At 39.6% G+C, this 18868-nt stretch overlaps 1 protein-coding gene across 1 annotated transcript; it reads left to right on the top strand.

The window, feature by feature from the left end:
- Positions 1-464: 464 nt before the first annotated feature.
- Positions 465-18251, top strand: LOC105358263 (putative C-type lectin domain family 20 member A). The gene is made up of 5 exons (XM_078935882.1): positions 465-758; positions 13724-14134; positions 14700-15050; positions 15165-15262; positions 15337-18251. Exons 1-5 carry the CDS (start codon positions 566-568, stop codon positions 15445-15447), a joined length of 1164 nt encoding a protein of 387 aa, XP_078792008.1. The 5' UTR covers positions 465-565; the 3' UTR covers positions 15448-18251.
- The last annotated feature ends 617 nt before the right edge of the window (positions 18252-18868 follow it).

Genomic DNA, 18868 nt, shown 5'->3' with positions numbered 1-18868 from the left:
GGTAGGGAGAACACGTCAATGGAAGGGGGGGGGTCATCTAAGACAGCACAAGGGTTATAGGAGCTCTGACTTTGTTTGATGAAAACACGTCGGTATACCTTTTATACAGACAGAGAGGGGTGCAGCACGGGCGGAGAAAGCGATTTTTGGAATTTTGGCACGCTCTGAACAGCAGCTTGAAACATCGCTACCGGACTTCCGGTTCATAAACTTGAATGTGAGTCGAGCAGAGGATCCAAGCAGAACATCCCTGGTTTTCTGACCTTCGTATACAGATGTGGATTGCTTGCTGGATTTACTTCACCATCAACCTGATCATCACGGTTCCTCATCCTGTCCAACGTCAGCTGAACTTTTAACTCTCCCCCCTGTTAAAGACTCAAGAGACTAACATATTTGAAATCTCTTCCACTAGCGGATTTTGTTTCTAATAGTCTTTTCTGCTCCTGAGGCTCTGCGTTTTTTGGGTTGGGTGTCATAAACTTTTTGAGTCAAAGATTGAGGAAAACAAAACCTGTCATGTAAATCCACTCTATTTAAAAACTCTGTAGTTTCTCTGTACCTGATGTTTAAAACATTTGTGGGTCAATGCAAATCCCTTCAGTGGTTCAAACTCTTTCCCATGAAAAAATCCTCCCAGACCTTAACTGTGTTCAGACTCAAACATCAGTCGTGGTTTTTCCATCCAGAGTCTCCTTCTACAGTCCACAGAAGCATCATGATGGAGAAGATCCTGCTGCTCGTCTTGGTTTCCTCAGGTCAGTGCTTCTTTGTTGAAGTCTCAATATTCAAGTAAGGAATGGATAAAACAACAGGGTTTTTTGTGCTAATTTTTTGTGTTATTTTTTTATTTAATTCAGAAGCAAACAACTGTTAACAGACTGGGCACTAACCTGTTTTGTTCTTCCTACCTACTTTACCCACAAACATCACAGAGCAAAACGTTGGGGGAGAATTAAATATTGACCAATATGAAATATTTGGGTTTTTTGTGGTGACGTAGATTTCTTTTTTTCCTGATTTTTTTAATATAATTCAATTCTGTTTTTCTAGATATTTCTTTAAGACTATAACAGTTGTAGTTTTAAAGCGAGGAGATAAGGGTGAATCTACAACTTGTGTTACTCCAAAATGCTGGTCCACTCTAAGAGAAAGAGTAACAATATTAGTGAATTTTGTGGAGTTTGTTTTAACAATATTGAGGACTTCAGATGTTTTAGGGTTTATTTTTTCATGATATATTGAGAAATTGATAGTGTTTGTCTGGGACGTTCTCGTGTACTTTATTGACGATCCCCACTTTCATCTGTGGACAGACATGGATATCAAAACTGATCCTATTTATGGAAAAACTCCAGCAGTAACTTGTTTACTGCATCACCATGAACAAAAATGAACAGTTCATACTGATCGATATTCAATACTTCCCAAATGTTTTTCTATGTAATACTTGTGGATAAAGTAAGCAGCTTTACAATGAAAAACAAACAGACGTCAAAATGTAAAAAAGAGGAAAAGTGAAAACTATTCAGTCTATTCACACATACACCCCACAACCCCAAACGCAAGGCATACGGACACGAAAACAATGACTGTATGGATTGGCTGTTCTGCTTTGAGGAAACTATATACCAGGAATCTCTAATACTAGGACCAGTGGTGGGGGTAGTGGATTACAAAGTAACAAATTACTGTAATTTAATTACTTAATTCTGTAAAGGAGGAACATGTCAAATTAAAGTTCCATTTCTGGTCATTAATTAGAATTACTAGACTTACTAAACCCTCCTTACTTAGGTTTTGTAGGTGCTTTAGTATTAATAAGTTAAGTCAGTTCAAATGTAAATAGATGACATAGATGTTGTCCGTCAAAACACTTTTGCTATGGTGGTCTCTTAACCATTGTTGGAGAAACTCACCAGCACTGCCCCCCTATCCACTTGAGTCTGTCGTTTTTCCACTTCTCAAATAGTGGGGCGTGCCAGGGGGGCGCGCAGTAGTGGCGGCTTTAGGCACAGGTAACAGGCAATTGTCCGGGGCGCACATTTAACGGGGGGCGGTGGTGACAGCGGCTCAGTGCTTGGTTTCCTATTGTCTGTTCTATCACAGAGTTTGTAACAGCCTGAAACTGGGAACTGCCGTCCCTGCAGCTGCTCCCGTCTCCTGTCACACACACACAGCAGCCGCGCGTGTGACAGGAGACGGGATTGCGCAACATCAGGAACATGGCGTTCCTTTAGATAACTCCGCTCATGCTTATAATGCGTCTTTATTTTCCATCAATGTATCCTTTGCCTGCAAGTGGTTTAGTTGGTGTCAGTGTTTGACATAAAGACAGCAGGCAATGCAGGAAAACAGCTGCACTTTATGAGATCATGAATAAACAATCATAATTTAGAAAAAAAAATCAACACAATGTTTTTATCTATTTCTTCAGTCTAAAAACATTAAATATATTGGTGCTGCTGTGTTAATGTTTCAGATCAATTTACATAATGTTTTTTTATTGATTGAATTATTTTTCTAAGCATCAAATGGTTCAGTTGGTCAAAATGTTTCTAGTTTAAATAAGGAATGACAAATGTGTTTTATTTTATGAAACTTCAAGCTTCTTGTCTGTTTTAGATATTAACAGGGTTTCTATGTGGCAAAACAAAGGCGCTACTACTTGAAAGTGGATTTATTTTATTTTATTATTGTTAGAAGATACAATTTTAGGCATACTTACACAATTTTGATAGATACTAACCTAATATATTTTCACCGCGCGAGTGTGTGTGTGGGGTGGGGTGGGGTGGGGGTTAGGCGGTGCGCGACACATTCAAAAAATAATTGAGAGGCACTGCACCAGAGGAACGTTCCTTTTTCTTTTTTGATCTGGACACAACTGCTATAGTTCCACTAGATGGCAGTGTGGGACACCAGAAGCTTTATTCTAGGTTCAGATAAAAACTTGTTAGACTTTTTTTATTGCCAGAATGTCTCAAAGATTTGCTGATGAATAAATTACAAGTTGGCTAATATCAAGCATCCTCATTTCTTTCCCACATCTCCGACAGTAGGCTTTGACATTTTCTCTTTGTTAAATGAAATGAAAAGGAGGTTAAAAAAATGGAGTAACTGGCACATACGAGCACGCATCATGCAAGCTCAGATTTGGGGACCGGACAAGTCCAGACATGCCCCCATCGCTGCAGTCACGTTGCTTTCCAAACTGGCCCAAAGATGAGACAAAAAGAGATGCTGCAAGGAGTCTTCTCATCCTCGGAGCGCAGCAGAGCAGAGTTCTGATGCGTCGGTCGCAAATGAAACAGTGGAAACCAACAATTTGGTGTGAAAGACAACAGTGTTTTTTCTACAATAATTCCCCCTTTCTGACTATTTTTCTCCCTAAGCTGCACGGGACAGAGTCTCTGGTTAATATGAGTTAGAGTTCAATGCGCTCTACATAAGGTAGTTTGGTAGACTCCAGCAGTTCAGAACTTTGCACAAAGGGCAGACGTAGAGAGAGAAAGGTGCAAGTCATTGTAATGGAAAACCTGAGGTCAGCAAAAATGAACATGAAGACATTAAATAGATCAATCTGATAGATTTCAGATGTGACAGATATGAATAAAGGCACAACAGGTTCATCTTACATGTGTTGAAACGTATTTCTGTCATTTCTCACACTGTTGTCTGAATTCTTATAAAACCAGGTCATTTCTTCTAGCAGGTTCATACTTTACACCAGATCATTGCTTTAAAAATAAAGTTAAATGGAAGACAAGAGGATCTTGTTTGTGCTGTTCTACCCTTAAGCATTTGTCAATGACCGGAAAAAAGTAAAGTATTGAGTAGGGAATTACTTTATGAATTAATTAAAGTAATTTAATCACAATTTTGATCGAGTAAATAAGTAAAGTAATCAATTACTTTTTAGAAATAATTTACCCAACACTGACCATGAGCAGTTCATAATAAAACCTATACTGCTAAACGTTTTTCTCTGTAAAGTTTGAAGGTGAAGTAAGTTGGAAGAAGAAAACAGACTGGTGATGTTGTGATGTAAACAAAAACCAAACGGACGTCTATGAAACAAAAGAACAGTGATTTGGTTTAATGTAGTCTATTCATAAAAGTCTTTCAGGTTTTGCAAGACAAAAAGAAAATGTGAAGACTGATAAATCAAGATTCTCTTTTCATAACTTCATAAGTCAAGTTTAAGTCTGAAAAAAATGCAACAATATGTTTCTATGGTCTCTCTGAGGACTAAGGGTTCCAGATTTTAGAAATATTACAGAGGCAGTTCTACACACTTGATTCATTTGAGAGTTTTCTTTAAAAAACACGCTGAATCAAGTCCAAAATAATATCTTATTAACTCCTTACATCAGCTTCTGTCTGATTTTAACCAAGGCTGAAAACATTGTTGATCCTTAGGTGCGTTAACACGGACAAAAGTGATCGGAATGAACGTCTGATCGGAAGAAAAATGCATCATCTAAACACGCCGTTCGGAATTTCTTTCCGATGAAGATGGGTTATGCCGAAAGTTGATCCGATCGTTGTTCGTGTAAACGGTTCATTCCTATCGTGTGTCACTACTGCTCTGGTTCAACGTCATGCATAGATGGTGTTTCGCTGAGAGAAAGCTTTGGAGCTCATACAGGACCGACCGGCTGCTCTGCGGACGCCCGTTGCTCTCGCCCAGCTGGCTCTCTGCCTCTCCCCTCTCTTACACCCCCCACGAGCGGGATGCGGGGGAGGAGCGCTTCGTGCCCCCTGATGTCTGGACCCTGGCTCCGGTGCCGGTGGGCCGAGTGAACCGAGTCTCTGAGCAGAGCAGCCGGGCTAATAATGTGTGTTTGAGGGGAAGGGAGGATGCTTTGTTACGTGTGCATTTTGTTGTTTTGTTATGTGTGGGAGAATTCGGACTGCGATCCGTCCCGCCGCTCTGGGTTAGCGGCTGCCAGCTTCAGGAGGAACCGTGTGTCCGAGCAGAACTCGGGCCGCCAGCTCACACAGCGGCTTTGGGGCGGCGTATGTGAACGTTTCAAAGAAGAAATGCCTCTTAGTGCTAAGAAACCATTCAAACAATCACGGGGATTTGTGTTTCCAGTTGTCCCAACAAAAATAAAGGCTGATGTTATTCCCACACATTTTCGTGCGTAACAATTTTTAATAATTTGATATAAATAGTCATTTTTGATGTATTATATATATTATTTCTGAATGTCGTTTTTGTTGCCACAGATAAATGAAATTTCCCCATCGTGGGATTAATAAAGTTATCCATCCATCCATCCATCCATCCATCTTTCTATCTCACTGAGCTGCTGCATAGATGTATGTGGCAGCTGTTTGTTTACAACGGAACCCATTTCCTTTTCTGGTATTTTCAACACTACTGCGTATGCCCAAATGATTTATTCCGAACGACAGTGTGACCCATGTGAACCTTTGTTCTAATCGGAAAAAGGTTTTGTAGGAAAATATCTTTCGCTCTGAGATTTTTCCACGCATGTTCTATTAGTCGGGAGAGATATAAGACCAAGATTCAGCCGGATAAAGTCACAGAAGGTTTATTCCCTAACAAAAGTTCTAAGACAGAATTAAAACAGATCTGGGTCCTCATTTTAGAAGGCCTTCAAAACGCAAGAAGTTACAGGCGTTTTACATGAAAGACCACAAGACAGAAGAAGACAATAAAATTATGCTCTGCTCAGACTTTTAAAGACAATTCGGATTTTCTCCTCCCATGGAAAACATGACGTCGAATCTCCACCCTGGAACACTTGGATTGGGTGACTGATGATCCGCCTTCGTCCATCAGCCAATAGTCGACGGTCACTCTCCGGACCCAATCCATCTCCCCAGGGGATGACTTCAAAGGTACGCCTGGTGCTGTGATAAACTCAGACTCTTCCTGTCCGTAACAAATCAGATTGACAGCAAGAAATCCATGGAGAGCCTAGGTTAAAGATCAACCTTTTTGTTCTTCCCTGGAACCGGACATCTACAGAAGTTCTCACAGCTATAATCTATTCCTCGTGGTTTAGATTAGAGTGCTGGCTCCATTTCTGCTGGCCAGTGCCCGAGAGGTCAGCATCCCCCTCCTCTGTAGGGGAATGAGTGACAGCTGCTGTCCATAGGTCACATCTCAGGAATGTGAGGTCAGGATGCACACAGTTCTACACACTTAATCTATGAAACTAAAACTTCAAGTAATATAGATAAAACAGAAAACGTAATAAAATAAGACAGAGAAACCCTTCTAAAGTGAGGACCAAAAAATATAATTTCCTTCAGTTCCCTCTCTTGGCCTCATGAAGTGAGGCCACACAAAAATAAAAACACATTATCACATTACACAATCAAAACATATCAGCCTACATTCAGACAGAAACATTCTTGTATATTATAGTATAAAAAGTATAAAAATATAAAAAGAGAGCAAAGACAATCAAAATAACACTTCCTGTAAGAAAATAACACCTGGAATTAAGGGGAGAAATTGAGACATATTAAGGCAGAATCAAAAATCACACAGGCAACGAAAGAGTAAAAATAGAAATGTTAAACATGACATCAAGCCTAATTCAGAAAATTTCTTCCATGTCCTCCATGGGGGTCCCATCGGAGAAGCTGCAATTCATATGGCCCACATAAATAAGAATAGCAATATTCTTAGTTAATATTCTTAGTTAGTTAGTTAGTTAGTTAGTATTGCAACAAAATCCAAAAAGTCATTCAGGGCCTTGACCACTCGTGTCCTCCTCCTGCATGTCCCACAAGCTCTGGCAAGCTTGGACCTGGCCTCCTATGGACTTCTGAATAAGCCTGGTAATTATTCAATCTGACACATTTAATACAACAGAACGGCTGCAAAAGAGCTTGGGGTGTCTCCCCAAGATGAGTCTGCTGTGGATCTAAATATTGATTAGGGTTAGGGTCAGAAACTTAAAAAATAAAACAAGAACAAAAGACAATAATAAAATAAAACAATGACAAAACACGACAAGACAAGAATAAAAATGCACAGAAGAGATGTGATGGAAATGTCCACCACTTTGTCCTCTCCATAGTCTGCTTCTCCTCGTGCTGTTTTCATGAAAAACATAGGTGGGAGTATGCAAATTCAAGATAAAGACAAGGTTATTAGGGGCTGTCGTCTAATGACCCATGTGGTGGATTCTAACTCCACCAGCATTCCTTATCACCTCAGGACAGTGTGGTAAAACCCCTTCATCCTTGCTGTGGATGAGATAACCAGATGAACAGACACACAAAGCTCTAAAAAGGTAAAAAGGTCTATCAAAATTAACATTTAAACCTTCTTTCTAAACAAATACATTCAAACGATGATAATTGAAACAAAGATAATTGAAACCATGATAATACTAAAACAATTTCCTGCAACGAATCATTAATACCTCCTTTCCACCCTCTCTTGGCCTGGGGGAAACCCCAGGACACTAGTTGGGTGAAACCATGCAGATCTAAACAAAGATAAGGCATAAATACACAAACTAGAGCAATTGAAAGTAAAAATATAGAAACAGTTTTGTGCACCGGTAAGGTGAACAAGCTGTCTGTCCACATTCCTATGGAAGGCAAGATAACAACATAAAGAAATGGAACCACGTATTGTCGTTGCCTTACTGCCATAAGGTTAGTCACACCCTCGTCATTTATCATCAACCTCAAGGTGTCCATGTGTTTCACAAAACAAAGAAGTGTCCACTACAACCACAAGAAAACCAACACGTCCAAACTATGTCCAGATGTTTATGCTGCAAATTAGACATTCTACGCTCTATATACAGTGAAAAACCTGTGCTAAAAACAGTTCTGCCTAAAAATGAGACTTCCCTTCTGCTAAAGTGCAAATTCCTGTTGCATTTCAAAACTCAAACATACAATTGCAACAGAAGATCTTTTACTACTCACAGGCAGGTTTCCACAGTCTGAGCTGCTAGCTGCTACCCTCTAGTAGCACAATATCCTGTCAGAGAGACTGCAAACAGTGACTGAAAATGCCAGGAAATTTTATTAACACCTATGTACTAAAATGCGAATAACTGTCTGTTATTTTCACATAATGGAATGCAAAAATAAGGGTTTGCTAAATCAATGGCAGTGAACAACACACATTGTTGAGCTGAAGTTGACAACATGCAATATGGATCAGGAATGGGTAGAACTAGAGTAATAGTGACATAATTAACAGTCCTTAAATCATATGCTATGCAATAAATTTTACCATCTGCTTTCAAGACCAGTCTAAAAGAAGTACTACGAAGAATGTGAATGCTACACCAGAGTTCCACAAACCAGTCTAAGTTTCCTTCATCCCTCCATCAGCTTCCTGCACCAGCATTACTGAAATCTAAAAACTTGTGCTCCTGCAATTACCTGAAGCACCACTAGGGAAGCGTGGAACATGAACCAACATCAGATGAACCTGTGGAGCATGAAGCATCAGAGAGCGTGTTTAACAGCACCTCTGCATCTTCATGAGCTGTCTTCTGTCTGCCACGATGTTTGTCAATACAGAAATGGTCCAGAACTCAGGAATTTGTCGTTGGATGAACGGTTAACCTGTACATTTTTATTGAGGGAAGAAAGTGAACACCTGAAAAAACACAATTCTACCAATGTGTTGTTCATGCCCCACTTAGTCATAGGACTGAGTTGCAGAGCCTCATGACCAGGGGGGTGCTAATCCTATGTGGGATACAGCTGTGTCTGACAGCTAGTATCATTGCATTTGTGAGTGGATGAATGCACAATAAGCTGCTCGCCCTCAGGGCTAATATATGTCAGTGTAGTTCAAATGCCACGTGTGGCCTTCTACCTGCTGAAATATTACCGTGTACTGTCAATCCTAGAGTGTACAGGTCAGACCATTCGGAGGCGGAAATAGAGCTTTGAGGACAGGAGTCATGGCTTTCACGCCTGAAACCCATGAAACCACCTGGCGTTTCAGGGCCCTCTGGTTGTCTGCAGTGGGGGTTGGCTGTGGGGTCTGGCATGGAATCCAGTCTGCTGGCTCCTGTTTTTGACAAGACTGTCCCATCCCAACAGATTCACAGGCGTGTTTAGTGAATGCATACATGAATGTTCCACCATCTGGTCAAAAGTCAGTCGGATGGTCTTTTGCAGGTTTTGAGGAGTCATTTGTTCATTTGTCAGAGCAGGTAGTGTCCACTAGAGTCATCAGTGGTTACCTCTCATCTTGGAAAAGACAATGGCTCCTGCATCATCAAGTGGTATTGTCCGACTTGCCCTGTGGTCCTCGCCACGGTGGAGGAGGGGCTTGGAGTGGTCGTGGGTACTGTTCATTTTTCCTCCAGACCCTCTGCCTCTGGGTCTGTGCATTCTGCTGTTGGGTACCTCGTTGTGGGCTATCACATGCCCAAGGGTTTGGAGTGCCACAGATGCCATTTCCAGATGCTGCTAGGGTCTCCTGGGTGGCTCACGTGTCCCAGGGTTTTCACCATGTTCTCCTGTCCCCGACTTACGAATGGCTGAGCATAACACGTCGCTTCTGCTGTCTCTGAGGGCATCAAAACTCAAAATTCATGTTATTATTTTTAAACACCATTTATCATGTGTGGATTTTCAGCTGCTCAACTCCTCCCTTTCTCCTTTCTATTACCTGCAAATGTGCAGTAATACTTTACATGATTGAAGTAGTTATCTTAACCTCAGGGTCAGTCACCTCTGACTCGGCCCCCTTCTGGCTAACTGAGGTCCTTTTGGGGGAGGTGTGAGCATCTGCTCATGCTCTTGTATCCCTTAGGCAGAAGAATGTTCTGCATAAAGATTTATGAGGGTTAAGGAGGGGTCTGGACTTCACTCTTATCTGGGCTGCCTTTCCTGCAAACATAAAGTTATGTGCTTCTAAAGACAAAAATTTAGAAAAATCATTAGTGTCCTGTTCAGGTTAAATGCCAACACCGTGGCTGCAAAAGTCAGTTGATCAGCGATAAAAGCCTATTCAAGAAAAAATCCCTAAATCTGTATGCGACCAATATAACGGGTGCGGAGCAAAAATGTTCAAAAATACACTTTCTTAGACACATTCTAACAGCTATTTATTCAGTTCTTTATCAAAAAGCAAGATCAATTGAGCTTTACAGTTTAACATTAACACCCTTAGTTCGACTTGTCCTGAAGGGCTTGCTGGTCCTAATAAGAATCTAGATAATTGCTAAAAATAACAATCTGACCAATCCAAACTTTTCCTTAAAGCTGCAGAACCTACAATTGCTAAAATACAGTAACAACTTTATCTTTCAAACTTGAATGCAAACCAAAACTGAGTGCCTCTTAGTACTAACCACCACAGTTCATACTGTGGCAGCTGATCGCAAAAATTCTACAAAGTGTAAATGTTCTAACACACAAAATGTCCTTTATACTACAGCACTTTTAAGACCTGCAGATCATCCTACCATCATCCATGCCACAGACGGGAACTGCTTACAGAGGGGAAAAGAGGGGGGGGTGTTACATGGGGGGGTCATCATGTCTTGTAATTACTTCTTTTTCCTGCTAACAATTAAAACACTTCTCTTACACTGTCATAGAAGGCCTTTGTTTGTTCAATGCTGTTGCTGAGCACTGTCCATGTTCTATATACAAAATTGTACACCTTTCATTCTGATCATCATGGGAATTAAGAATTCCAATTAGTGTAAATTGAATGTTACAACATTGGGTAATGGTTAAACCTCTGCTCTTTGTCACCTAGAAGATGACAGCACCAACCTCTTTCTGTGAAAAATGAACTGCTTAAACCTTTCTATTCTCCTAATTCTCTATTCAGTTTTCCTTATTTAATCAAAAAACACAATTCACACTCTAAACTACAACAGGTTTGTTAAAACACAGACAATCAAGACGCAGACAAGAACTTCTAACAATTTTCTCAAAACCAAACCAAAAGACAAAACAAATTAGGTACCTTACACACAAAAATAAACCATTTCACTGAAATGAATCTTTTCTAACTAGTGTTAATATTTCCCCTTCTCTTTTCTCATCTTTCTCTTATAACAATTTTCAAATATTCTTGATTCTGATTCAAACGAACAAAACCGCCAGTCATGTGCTTCACATTCAAACATTCACAGCTGTGCACTTCACAAAAATCCTAACGATCTGGGAAATATCAAAACAAACATATAAACAAAATCAAACATTGCAAAAATTCTGTTTTAAGGGAGTCTGAGTCTAAAAGAACCAAATGCTTATAACTAATTTCAATAAAACGTCTTTGAGCAAAACTGAACTAAATCTTGGTAATTAGGAAATACAAATAAATGAGAGAAAGATATTCAAAATACAAAAACCGAAATAATTGCAAAATTATTTTACACAAAATGTTTTAGACCGATGCTACCTTACCATGTTTTTGAAAAGATTTGGGGAACCTCCCGAGAAAGTAGTTTTCGTTCGACCAGAGACGGCTGCTGCATGCAGTCATCTCCTCGCCGTGGTGACAGAGGCTTCCGTCGGAGGCGCAGCGCTACTTAAAAACCTTTTTCTGCGAACTGAAAACTTACTGAAATTTGTTTTTAAACGACGTCTTACAACCGAGGTCATGACCACGCTCGATAACGACGATCCCCGCCATGATTTTACCGCAGATTAGATCCCAAACTCTAACTGTAAAAGTCTAGCGTGTTTCGCCATTACGATTTCCGGGGACGCCGGCCACGTGGTACTAAAAGCCAATCATAGCTGCCGACGCAATTTCGGCTAGGACTCCGTCACGCTTACCATGTGGTATAGACGAAACCGATCACAGTCGTTTACACATTCGAAAACAAGTAAAACGTCCCGTCATTAGTCCGTTCGATGTAAACATGATAAGCAAGATGGCTGCGTCCGTAGAGCAGACAATACACAGGGAAATGTGGAAAATACAGTTAAAATTCACAGATTTCAAACACTTTTTCATCCAATTCTTTCCAAAATCTCATACATTCCATTCCATTCATCCACATTCAAGTCATTTTCACCGCTGTTGTCAAGTCAAATCGTCACCGTCGTCTGTCGTCGTATTGTCTGTTCCACCCCAGTCGTATTTTGTCCGGACAAAATGCATCATATACCTCATATTTTCCTTTGATGTTAATTTCGAATCCTTCTTTGGTCACTCTCCATCTAAAAAAATAATTTGTCGAGGCCGCTGCCCCGTTAGTGTCTTCCAAATTACCTAAACGCGCAAAAATTAGTTCCTATACTACACTGTTTTTACGCCTTGGGCGTCTCTCTAGGACAAACAGACGGAACCTTATGTATTTTTAAATACATTACCTCAAACACAACCGATAAACCTAGGATACCTTTTCTGTACTGTTGTTGCACACTAGGTGTCACAAACTAACAGTCAACCATCCCTTTAAAGTTTGGGTCAACTTTTATTTATGTATTTATCTATTTATTTATCTATTTATTTATTTATTTATTTATCTATTTATTTATCTATTTATCTATTTATCTATTTATTTATTTATTTATTTATTTATTTCGGGGGAAGCTCTACCGCCCACTCACTCGAGATCTCGTTCAATTTGAGTTATTCAACTATGAGATAACTTAATCAATATGCAGAATTTTGCAGCAGGCTTCTGCTTACCTGTTTTGTATGCGGCCGCGTGAGAAGTCGACCAAGTGGACGGGAGGAAGCGTGCCCAGACTTTACACTGAAAGTCTCAAAAAATACGAAAAATACGTCACCGGCTCGATCCGTGTTCCGTTCCCCGACTTCACGTTTCGGGTCACCAAGTTTGTAGGAAAATATCTTTCGCTCTGAGATTTTTCCACGCATGTTCTATTAGTCGGGAGAGATATAAGACCAAGATTCAGCCGGATAAAGTCACAGAAGGTTTATTCCCTAACAAAAGTTCTAAGACAGAATTAAAACAGATCTGGGTCCTCATTTTAGAAGGCCTTCAAAACGCAAGAAGTTACAGGCGTTTTACATGAAAGACCACAAGACAGAAGAAGACAATAAAATTATGCTCTGCTCAGACTTTTAAAGACAATTCGGATTTTCTCCTCCCATGGAAAACATGACGTCGAATCTCCACCCTGGAACACTTGGATTGGGTGACTGATGATCCGCCTTCGTCCATCAGCCAATAGTCGACGGTCACTCTCCGGACCCAATCCATCTCCCCAGGGGATGACTTCAAAGGTACGCCTGGTGCTGTGATAAACTCAGACTCTTCCTGTCCGTAACAAATCAGATTGACAGCAAGAAATCCATGGAGAGCCTAGGTTAAAGATCAACCTTTTTGTTCTTCCCTGGAACCGGACATCTACAGAAGTTCTCACAGCTATAATCTATTCCTCGTGGTTTAGATTAGAGTGCTGGCTCCATTTCTGCTGGCCAGTGCCCGAGAGGTCAGCATCCCCCTCCTCTGTAGGGGAATGAGTGACAGCTGCTGTCCATAGGTCACATCTCAGGAATGTGAGGTCAGGATGCACACAGTTCTACACACTTAATCTATGAAACTAAAACTTCAAGTAATATAGATAAAACAGAAAACGTAATAAAATAAGACAGAGAAACCCTTCTAAAGTGAGGACCAAAAAATATAATTTCCTTCAGTTTTCTGTGCCCATGTGCACGGTTGAATTTTAACCCGACCATTGATTCGATCAAGATATTTTGCCCATGTAACCGCAGCTACTGAAACAAAAATTTCCTTTTTTTTCACAGAGATCTTAATCCTCTCCTCCTGCCTCCCCGTCCGTCAGTACCACTTTGTTAGTCAATTTTTGAACTGGACTGAAGCTCAGACCTTCTGCAGACAGAAATATACAGATCTGGCCACCATTGAAAACTCTGATGAAATGGATCAACTCATGAACACAACTTTATCTGCTGAATACACTCCTGAATTTTGGGTGGGTCTGTACAGTGAAATCAAGTGGAGATGGTCTGATGGATTCACTGGAAGCATCACAGACAACAACTACAACAACTGGGCTTCACAAGATTCGTCAAATGCTCTTGGTGGTCAGATCTGTATGATTGCACTCTGGCATGACGTTGATTCCACACATCCCCAGCATTACCATTGGAACGACACAAGCTGCAGTTCATTATATCCTTTTGTGTGCAACACAGGTAAGACTTTCACAAAAAACATATTGTAGGTTTATTCAACCATAATGTAAAAATGACCAAGTGAATGACAGCGGAAAACACGCATGTGATGTCAGCAAAAACTTATCAGCCCATCATACCAGTCCAATGTGTGGAAACACTTTGAATAAAGTCATGTGACCAATCAGTGTGCTAGAATTTTCTAATGTTCCCTTTGGATTCTGTGGATGTGGAAAAACAACAGTGAACTGAACTTTAGATACAGTAACTAAAATGTGAATGGATTTGACGTTCATTTGTGTTTGTTTGGACACATTTAAATTACACTTGATCATTTTGAAGACATCCTAAAAAATTATTATTATTTTTTTAATTCACCTGTACTGTTCAATATCCAGGTATTTCTCTCTGAGTCACTCTGGTTGAATTTTTGGCTAAAGATGTCCTGAATCCAATTTAGTTTCATGAATCAGATCGTTCAAAATGAACCAATATTGACCATGAATTGGATCGCGACCACAAATGATATATATGAAATTGATGTCAGAGTAAACTGTTAAAATAAACTATTTGCTCTGTTCCACAGGAACCGTGCAGAATCCTCAATATGTTTTTGTGAATGAAAGACTGAACTGGTCCAGCGCTCAGAGATACTGCAGACAGAACTTCACAGACCTGGCCACTGCAAGAACCAGCACAAACTGGCAGGCACTTTCCAGTGTGATGCCTAGTTATCAGAACCTATGGATCGGTGTTTATAGAGATTTAAATATTTCCTGGTCTGATGGGACCCTTCCGTCTTTCTACCCAACAACATTAAATTTTTATATTCGCCCTAGCGTAGTCAGTGCCAGATGTGGCTATCATAAGTGGCTAAACAAAAATAACTGGTTTTTTTCTACTTGTGAACGCAAATACCCATTTATCTGCCATAAAGGTGAGTTCAGCATTACAGTATTCTAACTGAGATTCCTTTTACACTAATGTGTACATCTCTCATCTTCATGTACATTTACATTCTAATTTAGGAGTCTTTACCTTCTGTTTTCAGAAGTACCCATACACAAGCGTGTGGTGAAGCTGAGACTGAAGACGGAAAACTCTGCTGATCTGAACGATGCTGCTGTTAAAGCAAAGTTGCTGGAAGAGGTGAGTCTGGAATTTCAACAGTTTCAACTCTGGTAGAAACAAATAAAGTTTCTGAAAAATATATTTATGCTTAGCTTCAGAAGAAACTGGAGGAGAACGGAGTGAGTGGAGTGGAGGTGAAGTGGAAACAGCAGACTGATGGAAAAGTCTTCAACAAGGAGGAGAAAAAGAAGACTGAGCTCTGAAAAATAAACCCTTTCATTACAGCAAACACTTAACTTTATCTTAAATCTGATGCAATATTTGTGAATTTGATTATACTTTTGAAATAGTTCAACAATTTCTACATTAAGTTTTGACTCAAAATTTTCAATTAATTTTTTTATGTGCTGCAGGTCTAAACAATTTTAACACGTGAGCAGAAAAGCTTTGTATCTTTTCTGTTTACATGTTCAAATTAAAGTTATTTAAGATTGTGTGGTAAAAGATTAGAGAGAGAGAGAGAGTTGAAAAAGCTGTTGAGAACAGTTAGGCCTTTAACTACCCAAACAACACTAAACAACACTTTTGCTTATTTCTTTGGGGGAGTAATATGCACAATCAGTCTTTTTTTAAATATTCTTTTCTAAATCTGCTGTACTGTTTGGTTGAGCAGACGGTTAAAGGCATAAGGTGAACCAAGGAAAAGTGCTTAGAAAATGATTTTCATTCTCATGTCTGGGAACTATATTTAAATTGTTTTTTGTTTAGATTTTACCTTTCTGGGCTTTGGGTTATGCCTCATGTTTTTGTCACAAGCTATAAATGTCAATTTTAAAAACAATTATTGGACTTAGATAGCCAAAGTCTTTAGCTTTAATGTGGGAATTAATCCCAAAGTCTTCCTTCATCTAACAGTTTTGTGCAGCAGATCTTTAAAGAAGGAAAATAACAACATGTTGTGTCTATATGTGTTGAATACACATTTTTTATATGTACAAGTCAGTTAACAGTTTCAGTGGTGAATCTGAGGTGCTGTAGAAAGTTACTGCTATAACTTTTCAAAACATCCTAAACACGACCCTACATGAAAACATGCAGAATGTAACCTTTGAGTTTGATTCAAAATCATCACAACTTTAAACAAAACACTTCAGTTTAGTTTGTAAGAATGTAAAAGACTTAGACTGGTTATTTTCTTCATACCTGCTGGTTATGTCTGTGTCAGTGAAAGATGATCCTTAGTGTGTTTGCCTGACACACTGATGTATTTCTACACTTTCTTGCTATGATGCTCAGGACAGGTAGAACCGGACCAGAGGAAACAAGAGGAATACCCTGTTCCTTTTTCATTTTTTTCCTGGTAGTTTCAGTTGTTGATCCTGAGGTGCTTAACACAGGCTTGCTTCTTTATGCTCCATGGACACCTGGATGTTGTCTTTCATGTTTCTCAAATGAATCCAGGCGCTTTTTATTGATAGATCTTCTATAGTACGTTGGATGAAAACCAGCATCTTCAGGAACATTGGTGAAGTCCATTGTGATGCAGTGTTGGTATATTTCAGCAATTGTCTTGGACTCACCACTTAAACAAAGCCACAGTACAATGCAGTTTATAAATTCTTTCCATCTCTTGGCCATAAAATCCTTTTTTTTTCTCCTTCTGTAGTCATTATGTGCATGTAGCACCTTTATACCGCTTTTTTACATTTTTAGAAGTCCTTTCCTCCTTCGGAGAGTTTGCCGTCTTTGCTGCTGATGTAAATAGTATCTATAAGCAAGGAAAGTAAATAGTACCAACTTCAAACATCTATTATTAATAGTGCAGGAAAACACATGGAGAACTTTTACACTCTTGCAAAAGGTTTTTAGTTCCTTAATGTCGGAACAGGATGACACAATACAGCTTTCCCCTTACGGCCTCAGTGGAGTTAGAGTAGAGTCTGTCTTTCCTTCTGGAGTCTCTGGGCAGTAGTTTATAGATAAAGTAAAACCTGGTTTCATGAGTTCGGCCTCTGTTGAGACGTTTCACATGTCAAAGGTGTGGACGGCTTTCTCTGGTCAACTTTTACCCCGAGGTGGATAAAAGCGGCTTTCAACAGATGTGAAAACTCACTAAGAAAATGTTGAACTTATTTGGTTCAACAAACTTGTGCTATAAGTTATTCTCTGTTAAGAACTTTAACAAGAACAGCGTGAGAGCTAGACCGATGCTGCATTCACACTGGGCGTGTGTAGGGCGTTCCTGATTTCGTAAACGCGTTCAGCCAGTGGTGTTTACAACAGACACACAGGTAGCAGAAGTAAGGGAGATTCTTCTATTGGTTTTTACTGTTTACTAGCGCTTGTTCGTCACCTACAGTAAAATGAAACTTGATGTGAAAAGTCAAAACGGTGCAAATTCCGCACATCCTGCCCCAGCCTTTTTGTTTTCACAGTTCTATTTCTATAAATGTTCGTTTTGGCGTCATATTGATCAGTCAGGGCACAAAACAGAAATATTAATTTATTCTTCTGCCTCAAAGACTTCAACTGGTTGAACTTTCAGCACGCGATCATTGATTGTACGGAGAGTCTGCGACTACTTCAAAACTTGCGTAGCAACGCACAGTGACAAGCGCTCCGGCTCCGGAATTCTGGTCTACGGGCGTTTGCTTAGACTTTCATTGAAAGTGGTCACTTGAACGCGAGGCAACACAGCCGGTGTGAATGTAGCTTTAGTCACTCACTTGCATGAAAACCCCAGTCTTTGAACCAGATCTAACCTTTTTGATGACACTTAGATCTCAGTATCACCATCACATTAGTGCAGGGAAGTTATTTGTTCAGTCTTTTGTGGTGAATCAATTCATAAATCACAGTTTTTGTGTGTGTGATTAAACATACAGTGGTTTGTATTGAATAAGATAACTGTGTTAAGTTTTCCTGTTCAAACTGTTTAACTGTAGTTCATAGTGAGCATTTATTAGTGAATAAAATGTATCATTTCATATAAACCCATGTTTATTGTGTACGGAGCCTGGGATCTGACATGGATAAAATAAATAAATAAAGCGTTCTCACAAAATAATATTTCGTTCCCACGGGATAATTAATGCATGGGACTAAAATAATATTCTGATATACGTATTCACAGATCAATTCTTGTTGTATTTTTCCCCTCTTGAACTAATGTGGGTCACAGAGACACGGAAGTAGCCGGGGAAAGCGGCTATTGTGGGAGGACTGCGACCGAACCAGGAGAGACTGAATCAATCCATGGAAACGTGATTGACCAATGCTTTTATAGAGCTTTTTAAAATAGATAAATTGGATCTGTAAACATCCTCAGTGTCTTCCATACATTGTAATGAGACACACACAGACAGAAATATGAAGGTATCTGCTGTAAATCCAAGTATAGCTCACATCCGTGTTTATGAATCCCAAATTACTTGAAAAATTATTTTGTTTGTAAAAATTTATTATTTTATGGGAACAAAATATTATTTTGGACCAATGTCAGATCCCAGGCTCAGTAAATGTGTTCTATGTGAAGCAATTAATTCAACACTTCTATAAAATTTTTCATTAAACTGTTCATTTTTATTTAATCTTATAAAAATACTACAGAATGGAGCCTGAATGGTTGGCCCTCACACAGTTTCACCTCACCAAATATCATGGCTCATATCGTGCTGTTCTTAA

Source organism: Oryzias latipes, chromosome 18, assembly GCF_053564925.1.
Source record: "Oryzias latipes strain Hd-rR chromosome 18, Olatipes_Hd-rR_3.1".
Classification (NCBI taxonomy): domain Eukaryota; kingdom Metazoa; phylum Chordata; class Actinopteri; order Beloniformes; family Adrianichthyidae; genus Oryzias; species Oryzias latipes.
Note: the sequence above shows the minus strand (reverse complement) of the source record. Positions and strands in the feature narration are given on the sequence as shown.

Bases quoted from the DNA above. Each gene is read 5' to 3' on its own strand.
- LOC105358263 (XM_078935882.1), top strand. From the start codon at position 566: ATGTTTAAAACATTTGTGGGTCAATGCAAATCCCTTCAGTGGTTCAAA. The intron at 14,135-14,699 runs GTAAGACTTTCA...TCTGTTCCACAG, and splicing joins TCCTTTTGTGTGCAACACAG to GAACCGTGCAGAATCCTCAA. The intron at 15,263-15,336 runs GTGAGTCTGGAA...ATTTATGCTTAG, and splicing joins AAGCAAAGTTGCTGGAAGAG to CTTCAGAAGAAACTGGAGGA.